The following is a 27,471-nucleotide window of genomic DNA, read 5'->3' as shown; positions in this document are numbered from 1 at the left end:
CTTGGTCTCTTGCATTCTTCTTTTCCCAATGAATGTGCTTTTTCAAGGGTTTGTACCACTTCAGGTGAATAGTGTTGCGGGAAAATCCTCTGGAACCTTGCCCTCCTGTTTAATTCAGCCCCATGCGATCATGCTTCTTGTTACCACTATACCACTATTCAGCTTCATTTAAGATTTCTTTACTTCATGAGCTGATCTTCAGTGAGGGGGGGGGGCTATTTTAAAATCTTGTCTCTGGGCCCACTCCAACCTTGCTACACCCCTAGTTGCCATATCTAAATAGAGCAAAGGTTCATTTCCCCCTGGTGGGCCTCCATTGATTGCCACTCTTGTGGTTCTTTTAACCTGTGGGGACTACTCCTGAAATTTTACTTCACCACCACCACTACCTGCATTCCCTACACTGAAGGTGCCTTTTAAGAGTAAGATTTATTTAATGAGGTGGCAATTCTCTTATCAAACATAAGATATATCATAAACATAAGAAATATCTTATGTTTCTTTTGGATTGTGAGCCCTTTTGGGGACAGAGATCCATCTTATTTATTTATTATTTCTCCTCTGTGTAAAGCACCCTGAGCCATTTTTGGAAGGACGGTATAGAAATTGAATTGATAATGATAATGATAATAATAATAAATAATAATTTTAGGTGGAGCACACGGATGATGAAGACCCACTTGAACACTGCTACCCAGAGGCCAGTCTAGCTCTAGAAGTAACCGTCATAATTGCGTCAGGCTGCGGTTTGTAGCGTTTGCTTCCCCTGCTTTTCATAAGCCATTTACTGATCTCTTGTCACTTCCCATCCTGTCTAATGTAGATTATAAACCTGCTGGGAAGAAGAGCCTTTTGTCTCTTAGGTTTGTTCTGAAATATTTGTGGCCTGCTCTTCCATACTGTAAGCGGATCCTTCACAAAATTAAAACACAGTTAAGCATGGCAAAACTGCCTTGTCAAAGAGGCAGTGGAGAAAAATGCACCAAAGGACCAGAAAAGCTATAGGGACGTCAATGTTTGATCTTCCCCCAATGGTGCTCTGAAGAGCTGGCTTTTAACCTACTACCTGACTCCTATTCATAAGGAAGCAAGTGAACCTCTCACTAGGATCTCCACTGTTTTGGTGCTACAATGGAAGAGACTCAGTCTTTTGTATGCCTCTACCATACTGCAGGCAGTAGAGTGATAACACACCCCTAGAAGAGCTGTTGGGTGTGTTTACATGGAGGGAAAATAGTTCTTGAGATCCTGGTTCCATACTATCAGATGCTCAGCTCAGTCTCCCTATAAGCTATGGCTAGTAGTAGAGGTTTGATCCAGATGTCTGGGGGCCTAAAAAAAACCACTGAATGGGGCGAGAGTGTCTGCCACCACAGGAAGGCTAGGGGCTACAGAGGCCATCCTAGGGATCAGCCATGGATTCTTCAGGGCCTCAGCAACTGCCCACCTATGCCTGATGTCCATTTTCATAGTTGAGAAAGCAGGAAAAGAAAGCTATGAAAAGGGAAAGCCATTCATGATTGTCCAAAAGGTGACTGGGCTGTAGAAGAAGGCTGCCCTCACGACCACATGGTGATAGCATGTTCTACAGAGAGAGGACCTGCAGCTTCATGATTTAATTACCACATGGCGAATATGCATATGCACACCCTCTTGAGTGAGTGGGCATGTGCCATAAATTATGCAGCCTGTATGATATTGCTCAGCTCACTGCCATGACAATCTGTGTGAACATTCTATCGGGCAAGAGGCTGCAGTTGTAGGATTTTGCCCACCCACCCCTGCCATGGTGGAATGAGGAGAGGTGAGAAGATGGCAAAGGGAAACCAAGAAGTGTGATTGCCTTATCTTTCCACCAGATGACTGTGGAGATTCATGGCAGTGACTGCTAGAAGATGCCACCACCTGCTGCACTGAATAGAAGTGCTGTATTGAGCCTCCTGAAAAGAACATTTCCTGACCTGGAATGACTTACTCAGTGAAAGGGACTGTGCATGCTACCTTTTATATACCCATTTTTTAATGGCCCCCTGCCATTAAAAACCAACAAGCCATGAATTTGGAAAGCTCTGATTCAATTTGAGGCCAGCACAACGTGTTTGTTCTCTCTAATTCTTTTTATCTGTGTGTGGACTGAGTTTTGTTCTCGGCGACAGTATCAAGGCAGTGTGTATGCACATGCATTCAGACCGGGGCCTTCCTGGTGCGGGATCTAAAATTGACTGACATCAAAAAATGGGTGTGCATGTCTTAGCGGGAACACTGAACACAACCTCTACTTATACTGGAAATGTCAAGTTATCCTAACCACCTGGCCTTAGCATTTTTCATGCAACAGCCTTTACTACAAGTTTACAGTGAGACTTTACTGAGAGTTTGAAGTTGTCCCCCAAAAAACTGATACAGAAAGTGGATTTTTTTAACCCCAGATATAAATCAGGCTATCCTCTTAACACACAATGAAAAACCCAAATTGTGTGTGAAGTGCTCCCCTGTAGCTTGCAGGGACTTTGGTATAAATCTGGCCAATATGTAAATACACACTCTCCATTCTGGAGGAGATGTGAACTAAAAGCCCTATGTGAAAAAGCTCCTTGTTGACTATATAAAGTCATGGTCTGGTCCATACATGCTTGATTTGTATACCCTTATATCTGAAGACTAGTTGCTGAAGATGTATGAACAGAATGCTCTGGGGAAAGTGTTTGAGAGGTGACATTTCAAGCTATGGTGTGGATCTGTGATGATGAATCCACAAGGCAAGTAATTTACTTTAAGTTGCAGTCAGGTTTTCATCCTGCATGTGTGAACCAACTCTGTTACATTTGTATCCTGTGCTTCCTTTTAGACAACTCTGTTCCAGTCAACACATACATGTTCACTGGTTGATGTTGCAGTTGTTGAGTGGTGGATGTGTATATGCAGACATACATGCAGAGTATCTCTCAAGAGCACTGGGAACCCAACAAACTTTCACTGATTCACATGATCATTTATCCTGTGGCAGGGAGTCCCGATAATTGGTCCTGATTGGACCAAGAGCCTGTTTTCTTTATTTCAATTCCCTTAAATTTCAGATAAATCCCTTGAACATATAGAAACTAACTGGAACTAAGTTCAGGGGTTGGTATCCTAGAAATTCAATGGTGGGACAACTCTCTTGAAGCCCAGATTTGATGGAGTTAACATTACAATGCTACCCTTTGTCCACAAGATGGCAGCTTTTGTTTAGAATGGAGGAATCACCGACTACTTTAGAAGTATATGCTGGGCCTTCTTGGGGAAGTGTAGATTAGTGACCAAACATAGAAGAACCCATAGTTAAAAGTAAGGCCAACCTCCAAATAGAGATGCAGTTTAAATTTTAAATCTTAACAAGATAAAAACATCTAGCTAGATCATGCTTTCTCCTGTTCTTGTTATCTTTCTTCATTCGGTTTTCCTCTTCTGCTCTCCAAAAGATGATGATTACACAGGTGTGGTTCACGTCTTCTTTAGTAAAGTCAGAACTTACCTGTGCAATGCAACTGAAGAGTGCAAACCCAGTGGTCATTTTTGTGGAAGAGGAGGGTGGGTTCCTTGCTATGTCTATGCCTTGACTGTGGAGGAGCAGGCAAAATCCCACCTTCCCACTTCATTATAAGTTGCAATACCAATATCTAGATACTTTATCTGTAACTACGGGTGAAACTCGGAAAATTAGAATATCGTGCAAAAGTCCATTAATTTCAGTAATGCAAATTAAAAGGTGAAACTGATATATGAGACAGACGCATTACATGCAAAGCGAGATAAGTCAAGCCTTAATTTGTTATAATTGTGATGATCATGGCGTACAGCTCATGAAAACCCCAAATCCACAATCTCAGAAAATTAGAATATTACATGGAACCAAGAAGACAAGGATTGTAGAATAGAACAATATCGGACCTCTGAAAAGTATAAGCATGCATATGTATTCAGTACTTGGTTTGGGCCCCATTTGCAGCAATTACTGCCTCAATGCGGTGTGGCATGGATGCTATCAGCCTGTGGCACTGATGAGGTATTATGGAAGACCAGGATGCTTCATTAGCGGCCTTCAGCTCTTCTGCATTGTTTGGTCTCATGTCTCTCATCCTTCTCTTGGCAATGCCCCATAGATTCTCTATGGGGTCAGGTCAGGCGAATTTGCTGGCCAACCAAGCACAGTACACTGTATACTTTTCAGAGGTCCGATATTGTTCTATTCTTCAGTCCTTGTCTTCTTGGTTCCATGTAATATTCTAATTTTCTGGGATTGTGGATTTGGGGTTTTCATGAGCTGTACGCCATGATCATCACAATTATAACAAATTAAGGCTTGACTTATCTCGCTTTGCATGTAATGCGTCTGTCTCATATATCAGTTTCACCTTTTAATTTGCATTACTGAAATTAATGGACTTTTGCACGATATTCTAATTTTCCGAGTTTCACCTGTACGTAACATTCACACCCCACTTAGAATCTCACTTTTAATTCATCATTTCAGCCATTAAGTGTTTAAAAGTTGAGAACTTTGAGTTTGTTATTTATCAAATTGTGTGTCCTAAGGCAGAGACTGTTTCTCAACTCTTTTTAACCAGTGTACTATACCTCTACTGTCACAAACCTTCCGCTCAGGCACCCCAAAGAGACATATGTACTCTCTGTGTGTGTATGTGCATGTGTGTGCACGTGCAGTTAACTGTTACAGTCATGAGACAGGTTAGTCCAGTTACTGATTTATATCCAAACTAAGTTACTTATTAGTATTCCCACTAAAATTAAATAACTAAGTGTAGATGGAATATGAGCCCGTCAGTGACAAGAGTAGCCCATCTCAAAACTCAAACACTTAAATGTGTGCATGTGTAAGTGTATTCATATATACCTACACACATAAATTTAAGTGTGACATTTAGGGAGACAGGCTACTGAACTATTTCATTAAGGGCAACACAGGCTCACATCAAAACTAAGTTAATCATAAGGAACCTTATTGAAATTAATGGGACACATTTACTTAATACCAGTGGGAGTACATAGTGCTAACTTTTCTAAGCCTGTCAGGCTGAAGGGAGGGGTATGCTGAGCTTCAGCATATAGCCAGCCAATCAGGAGCAGAGGAGGAGGGACTTCACCCTCCTCCCTCTCCTTCTGCAGCAGACACATCCCTGAGGACATTTTGGCTTCAAGTTGGCAATCTCAGATGAGGAACAAATAATATATCTGCTGTTTGGGGAGGCAGAAGGACTTTAAGTATCCCTGGTAGCCCTTCAATTACCCCTAGGGGTACTATTTCCCTCCTTTTGGGAAACCCTGTTCTAAGAGATGGGGAAAGCAAGCAGATTGCTGGACAAGATGTCTTCAAGCATGACCATAGTCCTTTTTCCGGCCTCAGAAAGGTTCTCTCTAACCTGGGACAAAGCAATCAGTTGGGGGGATGGTGTATGTGTAAAAATGTGCTCCTTTTCTCTCTCTCGAATATCCAACTTAGGAGAGAGTTTCATGAGATATTTGAAGAGATAACACCTAGTAGTAGTGCACAATCGCTTTCTGCCACACAGTGTAAAACATTATGGCCATCAAGTGCAAGGAGGTGACTTTTTCTTTAATCTTTTGTGATAACAGCTTAAAGTATTTTAAGAAGCACTGAAGAAATCTATTAGCTGGTGGTTTCTAGCTACTGGACACAACTCTGCATGGTGAAAGTGGGAAAGAAACAGTTCCATAGAATGTAGCTAGCAAAATGGAAGCGTCTGGTTTTCTGGGTGGTGGGTGGTTGCTATAAAATGGCAAGAAGTACTCCTTGGAGAGTGATTCAGAAACATGCTGGTTTCAGGAACTGAGGTTGCTTTAAAGCAGGAGTGCCCAACTTTAGCCCTCCAACTGCTGTTGGATGACAAGTCCCATCCCTATTGACCACTGGGGTTGGGGATGATGAGAGTTGGAATCCAAAAAATGCTGGGGGGATGAAGTTGGTGGGCACCCCAGCTTTAAAGCCTAGCATCATCTGTCTGAGTGTCTGCTCTGCTCTCTCCCATGCCCAGGTTGTGTATTTTGTGTTGGAGATAGACTTCCAGTGCATCGACCTTTTGCACCAACTATCCTATTGACCACTAGGGGCGTTGGGAGTAGAGACAGTGAATAAGGGTCTCTCTAGCTGTTCTACTTGTCTCTACTCTATGACCCCCTGATATGACACTATAGATATTTCCTGTGCCGAATCAGAATCCCTTCCTTTCTTCTTAGAGAGCAGATGGAAACCTCTCTCTCTCTCCCTACCTATTCATTATGTAGTGTTGTAGATTAGGGTTACGTCTTTCCTATCCAAAGGTGTACTTCACCAATAAATCTACTTCGTATTTATTCTACAAGAATCTCCATGTGTCTTCTATAAATAGCTGCAACAACTAAACTCTGCAACTACTCTGTAACTGGAGCGGGTGGTTTCTTTTGTGCTCTACTAATTAACTGGGGGATAAACATTACAACCCCAATATTTTGAAATAAACACAAAGACTGAAGTCCGTAATTCTTAGACAAGAAACGAAATCCCCCCAACAGTTTTGTAAAAGGTTGCTGTTGGAATATCCTATCACTTGTAGGGTATGGGGTGGGATGGATGGGGAGAGTGAAACATTATGTAAAAGGAATCCATGGGTCATAATGGTGAGATTTTAACACATTTCTGAATGGGCATCTGTTTTGATCCAACAAAGGAAGATTTATGCTCTAATGCAGGCATCTGCATGCATAGGTGATACAGATAAGCATCTGAATGTAGGTTGTGATGCTCATCTGGGCCCCACAGAACTGACTGAATGTGTGTCCTTTGATGCAGATTGGGTTGTGCGATCCCCATCTCAGGCCACTCTTTCCTATAGGATGTTAGAGCTGGATTGGAGCCCACAAGTTTCATTCTGTTGCTTGGCTGAATGTTTTTTTGTTGAGCTGGAAGAGCAATTGCAATTATCTTGCTCTGTATTAGAGAGTGACAACCTTTTCTATCTTAAAATAAGCTTTAGGAATGAGACATGAATATGAGAGAGAAATAAGAATGGCATTTAACAGAGAGATTCTTCCCTCAAATTCATTTCAATTCCATTCATGAATTCATTGCGTTGATCAAAAAGGCCTACACCTTTTGGTGTATCCTTTTGGTGTATCAGTCATCTCCAGCTTCTCAGTAACAAACTCTTCTAACCGCCCCCCCCCCCCCAAATAATAATAGTGCGATCTGAGTAATAATTTTGTGACTTGCCAGGGGTTCACAGGCCCCTCTTTCATCTTGCCCAAGGTAATTAGCAGCCCCATGGCAAAGAGTGGTAAAAACCCCTTTGGTGACCATGGTGAACTGAATCAGTCGAATATGGATGTTCCTGGCATCCCTCTGAGAACTTTAATGAAGGTGACCCCAAGCGGAGAAAATGAGGGGCCTCCGCTAATCATTGGCTCAGTGCCTCTGGAAGCATTAGCACAAGCCGATCCAAAGGTGTGAGGTCTTACTGATTGCCCAGGTAAGATTTTTCAACCTAGAGCTCAATAGAAAGAACACACATTCAAGAAGTGAATAGGTGGGATGTGGTACAAAGCAACCTTCTCTCACACTCTTTCCATCCTTATCTGGAAAATACTTGAGGCCTGAGGGTCATAGGAACATAGGAAACTGCTATATACTGAGTCAGACCATTGGTCTATCTAGCTCAGTATCGTCTTCACAGACTGGCAGCGGCTTCTCCAAGTTGCAGGCGGGAATCTCTCTCAGCCCTATCTTGGAGAAGCCAGGGAGGGAACTTGAAACCTTCTGCTCTTTCCAGAGCGGTTTCATCCCCTGAGCGGAATATCTTGCAGTGCTCACACATCAAGTCTCCCATTCATATGCAACCAGGGCAGACCCTGCTTAGCTATGGGGACAAGTCATGCTTGCTACCACAAGACTAGCTCTCCTCTCCATGAAGTTGCTAGAGACCTGCACTTGGACACATACGCAACAGTTTGCTTGGGCATTATTCAGTGGTGGCTGCTGCCATCTGGGACTGGGGGAGGGCAAGGATGCCAGTTGCAAAAACAACACAGTGAAGTTACACATGAGTAATCCCACCACTGCCAATGGGCATACTCATGGGTAACAGACACGCTGTGATTTGAGCCACTCAAATCGAGCGGCATCCACCACCCCTCCCACACAGTCCCAAAAAGAAAAGAAAAAACAGCCCATGGCTGGTAAAAGATAATTTACAGTGTCCAGTCAGCTGGGGGGGAGGGGGGAGAAGAGGCAGCCAATCTGCTGGGAGCCATGGAACTTCCTGCTTAGGAACTTTTGCTCTTTTGCTCTTTTATGCCTAAACCAGGCTTCCCCAAACTGCGGCCCTCCAGATGTTGATGAACTACAACTCCCAGCATCCTTAGCCATAATTTATTGTGGCTGGGTATGCTGTAGTTCAGCAACATCTGGAGGGCCGCAGTTTGGGGAAGCCTGGCTTAAACTAAGGAGGCGGTGATGCAGGGTACCCAAAGCAACAAGGTGAGGGAATAGCCTTGATTAGCAGGCAATTCCCTCAAGTACCAGAGTGCGGGAAGAAGCTTTTTGCCTCACAGCTGATTGGCTGCCTCTTTTTCCCCCAGCTGGCTGGACACTGCAAGTTTAAAAAAAACAAAAACAAATATCCAGAGTGTTTTATTTTTCTTCTCTGTCCTTTTTTTTGGTGGTGGTGGGGGCACAGCTGCTACCCCTTTACTGACTGGCCGCCACTGGCATGACTGCAGCCACTTCTCTGGTTACAGTGCTGTGGGAGATGGTAGCCAAAACTGGACAAAGATGGCCTATCCACCCTGCCCCAGAAATTTCAGGCTCAGCTCCTCTGTAATTTGTATCACTCCTACTTCTGATTGTGCTTAAACTCCCACTCACTTCATTCTCTAAGGCAGGGATCCTCAATGTTGGGCCCCCAGATGTTCTTGGACTTCAACTCCCATAATCCCCAGGCCCAGTGGCCTTTGGCTGGGGATTATGGGAGTTGAAGTCCAAGAACATCTGGGGGCCCAACGTTGAGGATCCCTACAAAGGCTTCTGCTGGCCATGGAAATTGAGCTCCCACCCTAGCACTGAGGTTCTAGGCCAGGCCTGCTCAATTTAGGCCCCCTCAGCTGTTTTTGGACTACAACTCCCATAATCCCCAACCAAAGTGGCTAATAGCCAGGAATTATGGGAGTTGTAGGCCAACATCTGTAGGAGGGCCAAAGTTGAGTACCCCTGTTCTAGGCCTTTAACAGCAGCACAGTAGACGAAACTTCCACTGTTGTCCCTCAAACTTGACTTTCCCCACCCACCCTGCACTTTCCCCACAACTCTTTGCCCCGAAGGCAGAACTCCAACATGCTGACCCAGCATTCCAGTTCCTTGCTAGGAAAAGTTACACCTGTTCAACCCTTGCCACCTTCTGTACTTGTTTGAGGTAACAATAGCTTAATAACTTGATTGCTTGGCTTAATCCTAGTATCTACACGATCAGTTTTTTTAAAAAAACTATTTGTAATTCTCTTCCTCTCTGAAACTAATTATATGAGGGGGGCTAGGGAACTCAGAGAAAGAATTATCAGCATATTTACCAAATACAGCTCCCAGGATTCTTTGGGGGAAGGCCATGACCCCTAAACTCGTACAAAACTGACAGAAGCTGCTAAAAGTAGTTCTGCTCAGAAGCGCCTTCCTCAACTAATGGCATGATCTCCTTTCCCTCCCCACCCCACTGCTCATGTGCTCACATGACTGCCACTGTGGTAAGCAGCGCAATGATCTGAACATGAGAACAAGCCTGCTGGGCTGTTCCAAGGCCTATCTAGTCCAGCATCATATTCCACACAGTGGCCAACCAGATGCCTCTGGGAAGCCCACAGGCAAGAGCTGAGGGCATGCCCTCTCTCCTGCTGTTGCATGCCTGCAACTGGTATTTTGAGACATCTTGCCTCTGAGGCTGGAGGTGGCCAATAGCCCTCAGACTAGTAGCCATTGATAGACTTGTCCCCCATGACTAAGCCCTTCATAAAGCCATCCAGGCTGGTGGCTGTCACCACATCTTGTGGCAGAGAATTCCAATCCAACTCCATTGGATTGACATTTTATGTCCTGGCGCCCCCCTACTGCTTATCTGCTGGAATATTGCTGGATGGGGCAATAAGAGATATGATCTCAGTTTCATGAGTATCCTAATTACGATATAGTACTGTTGCAAGAAACCTGGATGGCAGAGGATTTTGATTGTCATGAGTTTAATACTTATATAGTAAATGCTACACCCAGTCAAAGGAGAGGTAGATCTAGTGGGAGGTTGGGTATAATGGTATCTACATCCCTGTGTGCCGTAGTTTAGACTCTTCCGGCATGTGATCAAATGGCAATAGCTATTCACATTCATCTAGGTACTAGCAATTTGCTATTTATTAATGTCTTCCTGCCCCCGCAGTGACTAAAAGCCCAATGTAAGAGTAACTGGCACAACTATATATATTGTATGTTGGTTGAATTTCCCACAGCATATGTGCTGATTGGGGGAGACTTTAATGCGAGAATAGGGTCTGATGGTATGGCTTTATATGCACAATACCATCATTGTTCCCCTGATTTATGTGAAATGAACATCTTACTGAAGCATCACTTTAAGGAAAATGTCTCAAATGTTGCTGGATTTTGCTTGACTCAGTTTGCCTATTACTTAAACTTGAACATTCTCAATGGGGCAATGGATGGTGATATCCCTGCAGAATATACGTATTGGGGGACTGGGATGAGTACAATTGGTTATATGATTGTCTCACATAATGTGATCCATCTACTGACTTCTTTCCAGGTGATATTGGGCCGCTCAAAGAGTGACCCCCACTCAACAACTTTAAGCTTAAAGCTGTCTGAAGTTTATGTGCATCTTGATAGTTACCATCAAACTGATCTTGAAGGGGAACATGCTAATGTGCAGGTTAAATGCACGGCTGACGTGAGTGCTATTTCATTCTGATAGGTTACAGCAAATCAAGGTAAATATGAGTGATAATAATAATAAGTTAGAAAACTTTATGAGTCTTATTAATGAACTACAGGGGCTCCTGATAAAGAAGTGAGGACTAGGCAATCAGTGGGTCCAAGGTCGAAATCATGGTTCAAGCAGGAGTGTATACAGGCCAAAAAAGACCTCATCAGCTTCTAAAGGCACTATAAAGAAACTGCAGGCGCCACAAATGCACAAGCTCTGTTGTTTAAAAAACGCCAGTACAAACTATTACTTTTAGATTTTTTTTAAAAAAAGCAACCAAAGAAAGCTGGCAGCAACTGATAAAGCAAGCTTTACAAAAAGCACCTATTTGTGAAGTTCTATGAATGGATAGAAGATAACAATATTCTAGCTAAAGAACAAGCAGGATTTAGGCCAAGAAGATCTACAATAGACCAAGCGAAGATTTTGCAACATCTAGTGGAGAAATATGCACACGATTTTAAGATCCCACTTCATGCGGCCTTTGTAGATCTAAAGTCTGCTTTTAATTCCATCCCTAGAGAGAGGTTATGGACAAAACTATTGCTAGCTAATATTGATAAACGACTCCTATTGCTGGTATATAAGTTGTATAGTAACACTCAATTGAGAGTTAGATGTGGCATTCAAGGTCAATTGACCGATTCAATCCCTACAATACGAGGAGTCAAACAAGGGTGTGTGCTTGCCCCAGTACTATTTAATTACTATATTATTATTATCATCAGTAGTACAACATCTTGATTAAAAAAAGAGTTCCACCCGCCTAAATTAGCATATAGGCATGTCTCTCTACTTTTGTACGCCGATGATATGGTTATTCTTTCACAGTCTGTGGTAGGGCTAAGTAGAGCCCTAAAATCCTTTGCAGAATTCTGTGAGGATGAAAAGCTGCTGATAAACTATCAAAAGACAAAAATAATGACCTTTTCCAGGAGAGTTAAGGTCAATAGTTGGTATATTAATAGCAACAAAATAGACCAAGTACACTGTTTTAACTATCTAGGAATAACCTTCCATTCATCTGATCAGAGAGATGCACACTTAGATTGTGCTTCACAAGTAGCAGAGAAGAGTGCCTTGGCTATTCTATCCTACTATCATACCAAAGTAGAGCGATATGTCCCTGCAGTCCTGAAATTATTTGAGGCAAAAGTAGTGGCGCGCACAGCTACTATATGGTGCACAGTTGGGTCCTTACTTTAACCTTGCCTGGATAGAGACAGTACAATCTAAGTTTCTAAGATCAATTATGCAAGTCCCTAGATGCGTCTCTAATACAGTGTTAAGATTGGAATTGGGAGTCATGAGAATGGAAACTAGGTTTGTGCCCAAAACGTGTCGGAGGCCATTATGAAGGCCTCCGAAACGTTTGGGCGCTGGGGGCGGTTTCGGCGCCGAAACGCCGACGGGGGTAGCACTTTAAGGGCGGGGGAGGGTGTACTCACTCCTCCCGTCGTGTTTCCCCTGCTGGCGCGCTGTTGATTTTAAGCCCCTTGGGGCGGCAGCGTTCCTCCCTGCCGCCCCGTTTCCCCCGTCAGCTGGGAGTGGCCGGAAGTTGCGAGCGCACGTGCGCCCGTCCTGCATGCACGTGCAAGGGCGCACGCATGCACAAGGGGCGCATGCACGCTCGCGACTTCCGGCCGACGGGATAAATGGGGCGGCAGGGAGGAATGCTGCCGCCCCGAGGGGCTTAAAATCAACAGTGCGCTGGCAGGGGAAATGCGGCGGGAGGGATGGGTACACCCTCCCCCGCCCCTAAAGTGCTACCCCCGTCGGTGCCGAAGATTTTCGTGCACATCCCTAATGGAAACTCAGGTGTGGATAACCATCCTTAACTATTGGCTGAAGGTGGTTATTCTCACCAATGGGACTGGCCTCACTGATGCTTGAAGATAGTTTCCAATCACAGTGGAAGTCAGTTGTTAAAGAGAAGCTCTCTCTTTATGGCTTTTCCCCTGAAGTGCTCCAATCCATGGGTTATGAACAAGCCAAAAAGGCTGTAAAGCAAATAATATTAGATATGGAATGGCAACAGGAGATAAGTAAGGCCCCCAAATGACTTAAATCATGGAGACTTGCTTTTAGCACCAAGCCAGCGGATGATTGTTAAGCCCTAAAAACTTCCAAATATCGTACAGCATTTGCGCTGGCCCGCTTTGACGTATTGCCCTCTGTGGTCTTACATGGTAGATATGGTGGGATTCTTTATTCTGAACATTACTGTCCGTGTAGTACACAGGCCATAGAGGATATGGGTCATGTTTTATTATACTGCAATTTTTATAGGGACTCTGTGAGCCGTTAATTTTACCCTTGATTAAGGACCTATCAGGCAGAGGAGATGAAACATCTTTATATCTATTTCTCCTAGGCATACCTGTCACTAATCCCATGTGTGGCAGCTCTCACGAGAGTTTGGGATAGCGACGGGATGGCTGGGAGAGGGGGAAATGGTGGTGGCAGCTGGCCGGCTGGCCAGAAGGGAAACAAAACGCGGGTCAGCGGGTGAGGGGAAAAGGCAGGCAGGCTGGTGGTGGTGGGGGAGGGCAGCTGGCTGGGAAGAAAACGGTGGCAACTGCAGAGGGTGGGTGGGTGGACGGGCAAAGCAGGGGAGAACAGCGGCGGAGGTTGGCGGGGAAACGGCAGCTGAGGCGGGTGGGGGGAAAGACAGTGGCGGTGGTGATGAACTAGAGGCCAGACCAGCTGGCCACCAGGTGGGGAGGAGAAGTGGGGGCAGGTGGGGAGGAGAAGCCTGGCCACTGAGGGAGAACGAACTGGGGGGGATGAACTGGGATGGAGGAAAGAATGAAATGGGGCTGAAGGAGGCAGCGAGACAGGGAGAACTAGGGGCACAGATACTCTGCGCCAGGTCAGCTAGTATATTTTATTTCTCCTGTCAGACCATCAAGCCAACGTTACTCATAATGTGGCAAGGTTTTGTGTAATAGCATCTAATGAGTAATCTACTGGAGCAATTTACTGTGCTACTGTATAGTTGTCAAGTTATATTTTTGTATGGTCCCGACTTTGTGCTTTGCTTTTTCTTTTTTGCTTCTGTACTGGTCAAAGACTGTAATAAAGTTTATCTATCTATCTAATTATGCATTGTGTGAAAAGGTTCTTAAATGGCTTGACAATCAGTTTCATGGGATGACCCCTGGTTCTAGGGTTATGCAAGAGGGAAAAACAATTTCTCTCTCTCCACACCATGCATAATTTTCTAGACCTCTATCATGTTGCCCCTCAGCCATCTTTTTTCTAAACTAAAAAGGCCCAGGTACTTACCTCATAAGGTGCTCTGAGCCCCTGTTCACCTTGGTTACCCTCTTCTGTACCTGCTGTAGTTCTATAATGTTGTTTTGAAGGTATGGCGACCAGAACTGTACACAATAATCTAAATGTGGCTGCACCATAGATTTGTATAAGGGCATTATGATATTAACAGTTTTATTTTCAATCCCCTTCCTAATTATTCCTAGCATGGAACTGGCCTTTTTTCACAGCTGCCGCACATCGTGTTGACACTTTCAACAAGCTGTCCACCATGACCCCAAGATCTCTCTCCTGGTCAGTCACTGACATTTCAGACCTCATCAGTGTGTACGTAATGTGAAGTTGGGTTTTTTTGCCCTAATATGCATCTTTTTACACTTGCTAACATTGAACCACACCTGCTATTTTGTTTTTCCACATCTGGAGGCCAGGGGAGCAAAGCCCAGCCTCTAAGAATCCCACAATGCACTACACAAGCAGCACGGTGCCTTGTAGAAACTTTAGAGTCTGGGCTGCTCCTTCCTCCAGCCTCTATGGTTAAAATGGCTGCCAACAGTCCAGGAAGAGCTGCCAGCAGCCTAGTTGTCCACACAACCCGGGAGTGGGGTAGAGGGGTGCGATCCTGGTGATTCTCATAATCAGCTCTACCTGAGTAGGGCTGCATAAGCCCAGGTAGAGCTGGTCATAAGAACACTCTCATTATGTTCAACCCTCATGCAATCTGTGTACAGTGAGTGTATGCACATACACATCTGTATGCATGTACAGATATTCATATGTTCTACGCATATACAGCAGTTCACTTTCTATCTGTACCCTGCATTTGAGTGGGCCAGTGCCTAGGTTCACTTTTAAACTAAATACGGGTACAGTCATCCACACAAAAACATGTACATGTGCACAAACACCTGAAATCACATGCAACATGATGTCTGAACAGGGCTATGTAACACTATGTTCTAATTCAAAAAATAATCCATAGAATTGTGAATATTCTACTACTCATCTGATCTGGACATGCATATGGAATACAGGTCAGTACAATCTCATTGTGGGGGCAGAGGAAATTAAAAAAAAAACAATTTAGGTATCTTGCATGAAAGTGATTTAAGTTCAGTTGATACAGCCAGCAGAATGAATAGGAAAGCTTTTTCTGGCTGTACCATTGGAGGTGGGGAGTTGCATATTTGAAAGGTTTCCCAGAAGTAACAACAAACTATATATTTACAAGTGGGGGAAAACATATTTATTGAGAGAGCAAGGCAGGCTGAATCCTTCTCCCTCCCTGCATTTCTGCATCAAGGAAATCTGTTTCTGATGGGAAACATTCAAACACATCAGACTCACTACACCCACTTCTGAGCTGAAGTGGTACAGTCCAGAAACAGTTTTACTAGTTGTGTTTGTTGATTGTCTGGAGCAGGGCTATGACACTTGGGGGCGTGAAAGACAGGCCAAGCCTTTTGATTCCTTAATGGGTGATGCCCCTCAACATTGACTCCACCCTCCACTTCACACTCTCCATCCGGACCTTTGCCCACAATTCTTTGACCCTCGGTACAAAGACAGACTTGTTTTTATAACCAATCACTTTACTAACATCAGGTGAAGAAGAGGCTCCTGCACTTTCATTTCCCTTTTGGATACACTCAGCGTTTCTTTCCTTTGCTCCGGGATTTGCTCCCTTTCTTCCGGCTCCCCCAAGAGCAAGATCTGATGAGGGAAACAATCTTGCTGGGCTTTCGGCCACTTGCTGCAGAGAAACCACAGATATCAGAAAATACTCAAACCCACACAGCTAAAAAGTCCTATTTAAATGCATACCAGAGAGTGTACCAGCGTTGAAGTTTCTCCCCCAGGGGGCCTTCAGAATAAAAGAGGCCCTGCCTCCCATTGGTTTAAATGAGGAATGTGTGTGTTGTGTGTGTGTGTGTGTGTGGTGGTAGTGGCGGGGGGGGGGGTTGCAGGTAGGAGGAATACATAAGAAGGATGGAGATTAAAGGAGCAGGCAGAGACAGACACACAAGTTGAGAGAGAGGGAGTGAGGGCAGATAAGAAGATCAAAAAGGAAAAAAGACAGATAAATATGAATTTTTAATTTTTTAAATCTATCTAGCTATCATATTTGTATACCGCCCCAAACGTAAGTTTCTGGGCGGTTCACAACAAAAACAGTAAAAGCAAGAAGTAAAAAGGTTAAAAAATTACAATTTGAAATTTGAAACAACGTTAAAACTATTAAAAACCATCAAACTATTAAAACAGTACCCTGCTAACTTGGCAAAGAGGCACCTTTTAACGCGATGATTCTCTTTATTTAGCAGGGGGAGAGTAACTGGCCCTATCCACTCCCAATACAGTACCTCCAAAGACTGTTGCTGGTATCTATCTTGTGTTTCTTTTTAGATTGTGAGCCCTTTGAGGACAGGCAGGGGCATATCTAGGGGTAGGGCAGGCAGGGCACGTGCCCCGGGTGCCACTTGAAGGGGGGCGCCATTTTTCTAAAATTAAAAAAAAAATTAAAACGGCTGCTGAAAACAAAATGGCCACCGCGCATGCTCAAATGGCCTCTGTGAGGCCCTAGGCTATGCCAGGCCTCACAGAGGCTATTTGAGCATGCACAATCGCCATTTTGTTTTCAGTGGCCATTTAAGAAATTTTTTTTTTTTAAATGGCCACTGCACATGCTGAAATGGTCCCTGCGAGGCCCTAGAGGCCAGAGAGGGGAGGGGAAACCTTTGCAGACCCCCCCCCCAGCCTTTAGGAAGCCCCCTGAAGGGGCTACAGGTAATTTTTTAAAATTAATTTAAAAAATTAATATAATAATAAGTCACTGTACACATATTCAGTTTGGCACTATGTACAGAGAATCAGATGGGTGTCAGATGATTGGACAGGGGGCGCAATTTCAGTGCTTGCCCTAGGCACTATTTCCCCTAGATACACCTCTGAGGACAGGGATCCATCTTATTTGTTATTTCTCTGTGTAAACCGCCCTAAGCCATTTTTGAAGGGCGGTATAGAAATCAAATGAATGAATGAACGAATGAATATTAAGAGCCTGGGTTTATAAATTTATACCACAATCTTAAAATGGTGTCAGTGACTATTTCCCCTCCTCAGGGGAAACTTATGCAGCAGTCAGCTGCGTGGATGACCTTATTTTTCTGACGCAGTATGCATTGTACTGTAATATTCAGTAAGAATATTACTGAATAATACAGTTAGAATAGTTTTTGTAGAACTATTTTGTAGCCCTACAAAAAGAGGTAATATATGTTTAACAGAATTCTCAGTACTACCAGCAAACAAATAACGAAATTCGTTGTAGGAAGCCACAGCAGGGAAGCTGGTATAAAATCAAGACACGAGTTTTCCCAGAGATGGCAGGACAGATGAAACCATGGTTGGTTAAACAAATTAGCTAGATATGGATGGGAGAAGAGTGGTGGGTGAGGAGAGGATGATATAGATGGAGTGATATAGGAGTATCTAAGAATGGGCATTGTACCTACTGCTGCATATTTAAAATGATAGTTGTGGGGCTGAAACTTGGTTGAAAACCTTGACCTGAAAGCTCTGTTCCTTACTCCCAGGAAGTGGATTCTCAGTGGGGTAAAAGGAAAGTATCTGCACATGCTCAAATGCACTCTTTTCTTTAGAATGGCTTTACGAATCCACAGGCTGAGCACTGGCATTGGAAATTAGGTTCTGCACAGCTGATCCCTGGCTTGAGTGAGTTATGAAGTGAAGCGCTAGAAGGACCAAAGGAGGGTTAAGGAATATGTGAAGCACTGACAATGAGTGGAAAGAAGGGTGTGTGTGTGGGGGGGTGGGTATTAGTGAGAGGAAGTGACCATTCTACAAGTTTGTTTTGGAGGAGGCTGCTTGGGGAGATGAATGATAGGGTTGGTGTTGGGTATCAGCTGCAGTAGCAGCAGTGGCTCTTGTGTAGGGGCAAACTCCACCTGCAGTTGCCATGTTTCTCACATAAGTAAAAGTTGCAGGCATCATTTTGAATTCAGTTACATAGGCATTCTCTCTCTCTTTCTCTTTCTCTCTCTCTATCTCTCCCCTCTACTATTCCAGGACCTGCAGTTTGTGTGGCTATGGTGGGCTCGAGACTCTATGCCCTTGATGGATAACTTCAGCATAAGAATTCCCTCTCCAATTTTAATATTAAAAAGCCGCCTAGCCTATAATCAAATTTGTATTTGTCGTCACAAGGGCACTTTCCAGATTAGCTGCTCAACAGCAGCAAAATGCTTCCATTCAGGCAAATCGCATTTGAAATGTAAACAGCCGGGGGAGCAGTCTCTCGGAAACTAACAACTCAAAAGAACAGCAACCTTTTTACACCAGATATTTGATGTCATAGCACTATATCACAGTGATTACATTCGAAATAAGGCATCGGAAATATGAAAGGCACCCTGCTGTCAGCATAGAGACTGCAGTGTCACAACACAGGAAGTGTGGAAGAACACTTCCGAGATTTGCCCTGACCCCATTGCAGGGTGCAATCTGGAAAGCGCCCAGGTGGGCTAGTCCTTCAGGAGCCTCAGCCAATAAGGAAAGGCTCTGCTATGACTGATTTACCTGACCATTAATCAGGAGCACCTGGAGGCAAATAAGTTTTTGAATGGGGCTGGAAGGAAGCAGAAAGCCCTGTTTTTATCAGAGAGAGCATATTGTGTTGGTGTGCAAAATGGGGGCGCTCAGTTTTCAAGCAAATAGGGATATGCAGAAACCAGCAGAAGGCCGGTTCAGTGGCGGGTTACTTTTCAGGAAGGGTGCTCTCCTCCCCCCCCCCCCGCCACGTTTTGCCCACCAGCACTATGCTCAAAATTGTTGTGCAGGGCAGGAGTGTACCCTCTTGCCGCTCCAGTCAGCATCAGACCAGAAGTGGCTTGTGCATGTACGCAATGTGCACATGTGCACTGGCCACTTCCAGTCTGACGCTGACCAAGGCAACAAGAGGTTACGCTGCCGCCCTGCACTGCAATTCTGAGCACAGCGTCAGCAGGGGAAACACCGGGGGGTGGGGGGAAGGGCACCTTCTCCGCTCCTTAAAGGTAACCCACTATGGCCGAACCGCCAGATCTCAGAACCTGTCTGGTGGTCCAGAAAAGGACCTCTGAACAGGTTTGTGCACACATCCCTACATGCAAATGGATTTCAGAAAAGGTAGGAACCCAGCCAAGCTCCCAGAAGGTATTGGATTTCTCCAGCATTTGCTGGGAGTGTTTCTTTTTTGCTTTTCTTTTTTCTCTTTTAACATTTCACTAGCACATCTTCATAACATTCAGAGATCTAGAAAATGGGGTGGGAAAAGGATGGAATATGGTGGACTGACACTTCCTCTGGAGAGTTATTTTCATAACAAACAGCCACCTCCTTTCTCCCCCGTTTCTAGCACTTTAAGGAAAGTCTGTTGCTAGCTTCCCCATCTTTCTCTTGAGGGTTTTTTTTTAGCTTCCAAATAAAACATGATATTTTAATTGAAATTGTTAATTGGACAATTTCAAACTTTTCTTGTTTGAAATGTGTGTCTTTAATACAGAAATACTTGTTTTTAATTTTTAAGAATTCTGAGATTATTGCCTTCTATCTATAAGTAACCTAAAAGACACAGCTTGGAAACCAGGCAAGTCCAAAACAGTCAAAGTAGTTGCACTTCTGTCCATTAGTCCTTATACCCATTTTTGTTTGCTGTTGGTTGTTTTTGTGTGTGTTTAACTTTTTGTGTGTGTGCGTGGTACTAGTATTGAAAGGAGAGCTCTTCAGCATAAATTCTTTGCTCAAGTCTGTGATCTATATGGCCTAATTTTCAAATCTAATAAAGTAAATGTTGCATAAAATTACAGCCAATTCTATACAGTTTCCAAGAAATGAATTCTTGGGTGCTTACTCCCAAGTAAATTTATTTATTTATGTATTTATTTAGTACGTGTACATGTGCATGTGCATATTTATGAGAAGAAAGAAAACTAGTGGCCTCTCTGTGAGTGGGTGGGGGGAAATACCTTGCAGTATTTTCAAGCAGTTTGAAAAGTGAGAATGCAGTGAAACCGCAAATAAGTGCTCAAGAATCCACCCCCCTCTTCCCTCTTTGGGTTGTCTTCTTAGCCTAGTCCTGCAAGGGGAGGGGAGGGCTGAGATTGCGAGGAGGGGGGGAAATGGAGGCAATGCTGACAAAAGGGACGGAGCTACTGAGGGCAAGAAGAGGCAGGGGGGCTTTCAAGAGCGAGGGAGAGGACATTGTTACTTCCCAAACTGACACCTACAGTTAACCAGCCTAAGGTTATGATTGCCTTACTTGCAGCCAACTGAGGGGCAAATTTAGCACTTAATAGCCAGCAGCCCCATGCTGGTATGAATGATGGAGATTTTGAGCCAAGTAAACAACTTTACTGGAGAAAACCATGGGCTGGTGATTGCCCTTCCACTTCTATGTATCTTGTCTCGGGGTTGGACCTGCCTGCTATTGACCCCACCCATGGTTACCCCTGGCTCCCCTCCCTTTGCCCACCACCAGCCCCAACAGGCAGCAGCTGCCACTGAGCAGTAGAGGGCTCACTGGTGAGCAACCAAAGGATTGCAACATCTCATTCATTCTCTGTGGTGGTCTGCGTTTGGCATTTCTTACCTCTTCGGGAAGACTTGCTTCTGCTGGCCCTGCTGCTCTTATTGTTTACCCTGAAACAAGAACAGCCTCCATCAGATGACCCTTCTATTTGATTCAACAGATCTCATATTCCACCACACACACACCCCTACCTCAATCTTAACAACCTGTGCAAAGTTCACGGTGCAAAATTCACCTTAGGATGCAGAGCTATGCTATGAAAACCACCCCTCAGGACTATTGTGTTAATGCCCTGGTTCTGGAATTGCAACCAGGAGAAATGGGAACTGGAACTGAAATCCGGATGACACTTCAGATAGGTTTATCTGAATCAATCAGGTTTCATTTCAATTTTTGAAAGAGTCAGATCTGGATTTTTAATGTCAATGTCCAGGGCCACTTTATAACCCCTGCTAACTTGGCAAAGAGGCACCTTTTAACGTGGTGATTCTCAATTTAGCAGGGGGAGAGCAACTGGCCCTATCCACCCCCAGCACAGGACCTCCAGTGGCTATTGCAATGCTGGTGTCTATCTTATGTTTCTTTTAGATTGTGAGCCCTTTGGGGACAGGTATCCATCTTATTTATTTGTTATTTCTCTGTGTAAACTGCCCGGAGCCATTTTTGGAAGTGTGGTATAGAAATCGAATAAATAATAATAAATAAATAATAATACAAGCAATCTAAATGACAGATTGTAGGACTCTTCTCAGGGTTGTAGCTATAATTGAGCAGATGGGTTCAAAGAACCCGGGCTCCTGAGGGCCCCCCAGTTCCACCCCTCCCTATCTTCTTCATGATCTCTCTCATTCCAAGGGGCTGCTGGAGGGAGGGGTGAATGTGGCCCCCTCTTGCCTAGCTACGCCCCTGACTACTCGGTTATATGTCAAACAAATTATTGGTAGAAGTGAGGAGGTGGTGGTGTCTGGGTTGCACTCCCCTACCCCGTACATTGCAGGGGGTAAACCACAGCATCTTACGCTAAAGCAATGACACAACTCAAAAAACCCGGTGGGCTGGAACCAACAATGACTTGGCGTGTGAGGGCCAAAGTTAATGTTCAGCACATTAATGATTAAACTAACATTAATTATTAAATATAAACGAAAGCAATAATTGCTCATTTAAAAATTAATGCAAGCAATTGTTACCCTCAGCAAAAGAAAAGAGGAAGAGGCTGCTGGCAAACTTTCCTCCTTCCAGCTCCTCGTAAACTTTGCAAAGGTTAATTCTGAAAGGAGGCTGACTGACTCGCACCAGGGCCATAAGGCAAGGCAGGATTCTGCTCCTCTCCTCAGGCACCACAAAACTTTGGGCCATCCCTGGGCCCAGCAAAAAAGTCCCTGTGGGCCAGATCTGCCCCCTGGGCCTTATGTTGTGCAGGTCTGCTCTAAACAGCAGAATAGAAGAAAAAGAAATAGGAAAAAATAACAAAATAAAAAGATCTACAAATTGAAATTGAAAGGCTGTGGCAGAAGAAGACCAAAATAATCCCAGTAGTAATTGGCGCCCTAAGTGCAATTCCAAAACACCTTGAAGAGCACCTCAACACCATAGGGGCCACAGAAATCACCATCAGCCAATTACAAAAAGCAGCTTTACTGGGAACAGCCTATATTCTGCAACGATATCTATAACAATTGACAATAAAATTCAGCCATCCCAGGTCCTTGGGAAGGACTCGATGTCTGGATAAAACAAACCAGTCAATAACACCTGCCTGACTGTGTAAACAAAAATAATAATAACAATAATTAATAAAAATATTTCACGTTTTGAATATGGGGTTTTTTTTCTATCCGTGAAATTGAGAAAGGGCAACCATCTTTCAAGAAAGATGCATTTACCTGGTATGAAACAGGTTCGGCTATTTAAACATCTTACAAAAGCTGTGAGGCATCTCCAGAGTTGCTAGTTTTATTAACAACTGCTGGGATGTTTAGGGTACGGCAGCTACCACACACAGCTCCTCCATGGCTCACTATTTACTTCGTAAAGTGCATCAGTAAAATCGGTGCCAATTTGTACAAGTCACCTTTTATCATAAAGTATCCAATCTGATTGTTTTAAACAGGCCTAACCTAATGGCGCAGCCGGGAAGTCCCCTGCCTTGAGAGCAGGAGGCTGTTGGTTCGAATCCCCGCTGGTGTGTTTCCCAGAATAAGGGAAACACCTATATCGGGCAGCACCGATATAGGAAGGTGCTGAAAGGCACCATTTCATACTGCGTGGGAGAAGGCAATGGTAAACCTCTCCTGTATTCTACCAAAGACAACCACAGGGCTCTGTGGGCGCCAGGAGTCGACACCAGCTCCTTTAACTTTAACCTTAAATGAGACTACAACAGGGCTTCCCCAGCCTTAGGTCCCCAGATGTTGTTGGCTTACAACTCTCATTATGGCCACTGTGGCTGGAGGGTGATGGGAGCTGTGGCCCAACAACATCTGGGGACCTAAGTTTGGGAACTCCTCAACTCCTCCATGTTGGGATAAGAGCACACCCCATCCTCTCTCTGAGAGCCTTGCTTTTCAGAAATCTGCAGATGTGAAAGCTGTTTTCAGTTTGGAAATATGTGGATTATTTCAGAAGCTAGGGGTTATCATAGTAATAAAGTGGGACCCGAGGGTTCTTTAGAACCCATTCTGTTTTATCTTTACACATTTTATAAACTTCATTTTATTTTCAAATTATGCTCCAAACCACCCTTGTTATTTCAAACATTACTTTGCTTTAAGAAATGAGAAATGTGTGGCATAAATTGCAATTACTAATACCATTTAACTTGCACATGCACTAGATTAACCTTAATTTTTAAGCATAGAAAAATGCCCAAATCGTGCAGTATTTGGTAGAACAAAAAGGTTGCACATCACTGTAATCATAGGCATAATACTGTGGTCTCAATTAGCATACTTAGCTTAAGAGCCCTTCTTTCATCCATATGTAGCAAATGGCTATGTGCATTCCTTTTCATGTGATATAATTAGAAATAGAGGCTGTGGCATATAACAATAAAGAAGGCAAGGAGCAACACAAAACGGATTATTAGTCTTCCTCCTCACCGTAGGAGGAAGCCTGTGTCATTTTCCTCATCTGCATGGAAATTTGCTCCTGCACCATCATCTTTGTGACATGCCTCATCTACATACATCATTTATTTATATGCTGAAATATTTATAGCCCGCTTTTCAACTTTGCAGTCGAAAAAGCATCTCACCATTTATAAAATTCATAAAAAGAGTGATTACAAAAACCCTAACTGGATCAATACAGTCATCACATAATCCAAATGCAGCTGATAAAAACAATAAAAAGTTAAGCACCATCATAAACACCTGAAATTGATCACAGAAGCAGTAGCAATTTGTTTAAAAAGCAGTATATAAACAATCGTAGTTGTAATTGTAAAAACTGCAAACAGCAAGTAATATTAAAAGCCTCTGTGAATAAAATGGCTTCAGCCTGGTGCCCTCATAAATAATAGAAATATTATTTGTTTAGTATTAGTGGGTCGGTTGCTGCTGCCAGTTGCTCCGAGGGTCGGGGAGTTGGGAAGCATCTCCTCGCATCATGCTGCCCCCTGGAGTCCCAATAATGCACTGCGCAAGTGCACAGCACATTATGGTGACCCCCCCTCCCTGTGTCTACTAGCCACGGTTACTTGCAGCTGCCGCTGACAGACGATCGGTAAGACGAGGTTCAGGGAGCGCTCACTCCCTTAGCCTTGTTTTAAAGGGAGGCTTCATAGGCGGGTTTGCCACCGTGGTGCCACCAGGATCATCTCGATCCCAGGGGTTCACACGTGCATGCAAAACTGGGCTGGGCTCCCTTAGCCCAGTTTTGCTTGTGCGTGTGAATAGCCTCCATGTATAACTGTGGCAAGATTCTCTCTTTCCAGGAAGGAATACAGCCGACGAACCAGTCTAAACTGATGTAGGGTACCTATCAGCTTAGAGGAGTCACCTGTGTATATTTTGCTCCTTGGGTTGTTAGGGCTCAAACCCTGCAGTTTCGATCCAGGTTCTACTCCTGCCCCTGCCCCCTCCCCAGCATCCCATCAGCTGGTACCTGCTGGAGGAAGGCTCTCCAGCCTCCTTCTTCTCACTGCCGTGGCTCCTACGACTGGGAGGACGCTCCAAAGGCTGCTCTAGCCGCACATCCACTAAGAGCGAGGAGCTGGCGATCTCAGATTCCCTTTCTTCACTGGTGGCCGGAGAGGGGCTAAGAAGTAGGGAGTGGCTGGGGGGTCGGGAGGTGGCTGGGCTCCCAAAGGAGGAGGCCATATCGTGCCTGTCCCTTGCCTCGCTGAATGCTTCGGAAGCTGAGTACACACTGTGAATGCTCACTTTGTCTTCTGAGTTGAAGGATGCCAGGCTCTGGGGCAGAGAGAGAACAGGAGGGTCAGCACCAAGCAATGCTTCTTCATAATACATCATTTATGTAGCACATTTCAAATGTTCTGATTCACACACATTATTGCAACACAACTTACAACAGCCTTATAATGTAGGCTCTGCAAGGAACCCAGGAACCCTCCTGCTCTAATCACTTGGAGTCAGCAGGGAGTTATTAACTCATGGCTTCATGCTGTGGGGTAGATGTTGAGTGAAACCTCTTCGAATTACACTTGCGGCATTGAGGGAAGCAGCCTCTTCCCTCTGCTCTCGGGGGGAGGGGTGCAGGTTCACATCGCATACCTCTGTGTTTTCCTTCTAGCCAATGGCTGGGGGGAGATTTCTAAAGCATATATCTGAATTCCCTCTTACTATGTTAATAATTCTACATCAGTTCTTCTCCCTATTTGCTCCAGCATTTTCAGAAAAACTTGCTTAAAACTAGCATTTTTAAAAACCTAGAAAAAATCAGGATAAGTTAGAATGAGGAAGACAAAGTCCGATTTGTATGTGGAGTGTTTCCAAGGATTTCGAATGGACTTCGGGGTAAGTTTGGCTGGTGTGTGAATGCACACGCTCTTCTGGAGGAGATTCGGGGTAACAGCCCTGTCTGTAAAGCCTCCTGCAAAAGTGAGCAGGTGCTTAGAAATAATGGAGCAGGGAGGACAAAGGTCCAGGGTGCTACCAAGGACCCTCCAGGTGCTGCCCCCCCCCCTTCCATTACCCCATCATCCCATTATGCTTTCTGTGCTCCCTGCTGCTGAGTCTCAATGTTCCAATTGTGGTGTGTTTGGTAAATTTGGATGCAAAATGTTTCGGAGGCTTCTAAAATGGCCTCCGAAATGTTTTGGGCACAAGCCTAGAAAACAGCAGAGGGAAGGGGCTGTCTTTTATTGCTCTGCTTCAAACAGGAAAATATCTATCTATCTATCTATCTATCTAATAGAATAGCCTGAGCCTTCTGGGATGGGCAGTATACAAATGAATTGAATTGAATTGAATTGAATTGAATATTGTTTCCTGTCTTCTGACTCTAAAAGGGGCCTGTGGATGAATTGCAAAAACAATGAAAAGCAGCAATGGATTAAACAAAATCTTTTTAAAAATCCAATTGATTTAAAACCCAAATAATAAAAACAGCCAGAGTGCAAAGCACTAAAAATCAAGGAATAGCACATGGATGGCAAAAACAATGAACTCAAAACACAGTGAAATAAGAATGTTTAAACTAAATAGTGAAATGCCATCAGGGTAGGGTTAGGCAAGTCACATGGGGCAGGGAGTTCCACAGCCTGGACACTACAACCGAAAAGGCCATGTTTTATGTCACCATCAAGCAAAGTTCCAAAGGTGGTGGGACAGGAAGCAGGGCTTCTGATGATGAGCAAAGTGGACAGGCAGAGTCATAGCGGGAGAGACTGTCCAAATATCCTGGGCATTTGAAAGTAATCAAAAGCACCTTTATTTTTATTATTTTTATTTTTACATCCCGCTCTTCCTCCAAGGAGCCCAGAGCAGGATACTTAAGTTTCTCCTCACAACAACCCTGTGAAGTAGGTTAGGCTGAGAGAGAAGTGACTGGCCCAGAGTCACCCAGCAAGTCTCATGGCTGAATGGGGATTTGAACTCAGGTCTCCCCAGTCCTAGTCCAGCACTCTAGCCACTACACCACGCTGGCAATCGGAAGCACCTTCAACTGAGCTCAGGAACAAACAGAGGCCAATGCAGATCAAAACAGCAATCACTTGCTCTCAGGAATGCCTGCCTCCCACCCTACCCTGCCACATCCCTAAATGTGATATTCTGAACCAGTTGAAATTCCCAAATACTCTTAAAGGGCAACCCTATTATGCAGTGGGTTGCAGTATGTGGTTATGGTTTCCAGCTCTAACTGAAGCTATTCCTGGAGATTTTTCTCTAAACATTCTCTCCCCCTCACCCCAATGTTTTGCACTGTAATATCAAGCCATTCAAATCTCCAGGACTGGTTTTAATAGTCACCTGGATGCTGATTCCTGGAGAATCCAGGCCAGTCATGGAGGGCTGGAAACCCTCTCTGCAACAATCCAACCTAACTGTGACTAAGGCCTATAGAACTATGTGCTGATATTATTCTGTAAAGTGCCATGTGCAATGACAA

General features: G+C 44.2%; 1 protein-coding gene across 5 annotated transcripts in view; it reads right to left on the bottom strand.

Moving 5' to 3' along the window:
* Positions 1–15,880: 15,880 nt before the first annotated feature.
* LOC128330036 (Golgi-associated RAB2 interactor protein 4-like) overlaps positions 15,881–27,471 on the bottom strand; it is a 120,383-nt gene continuing 108,792 nt past the window's right edge. For all 5 annotated transcript variants that reach the window (XM_053262189.1, XM_053262190.1, XM_053262187.1 and 2 more), the window contains 3 exons: positions 25,006–25,313; positions 20,959–21,008; positions 15,881–16,062 (listed from right to left, as the gene is read on the bottom strand). In XM_053262189.1, the coding sequence (XP_053118164.1) occupies positions 15,959–16,062; positions 20,959–21,008; positions 25,006–25,313 (462 nt within the window). In that variant the 3' untranslated portion in view covers positions 15,881–15,958. The remainder of the gene's footprint in view (positions 16,063–20,958; positions 21,009–25,005; positions 25,314–27,471) is intronic.

The sequence above is a fragment of the Hemicordylus capensis genome, chromosome 6 (genome assembly GCF_027244095.1).
Source record: "Hemicordylus capensis ecotype Gifberg chromosome 6, rHemCap1.1.pri, whole genome shotgun sequence".
Taxonomy (NCBI): domain Eukaryota; kingdom Metazoa; phylum Chordata; class Lepidosauria; order Squamata; family Cordylidae; genus Hemicordylus; species Hemicordylus capensis.
The sequence above is the reverse complement of the archived record's forward strand: the minus strand, read 5'-3'. Positions and strand labels throughout refer to the sequence as shown.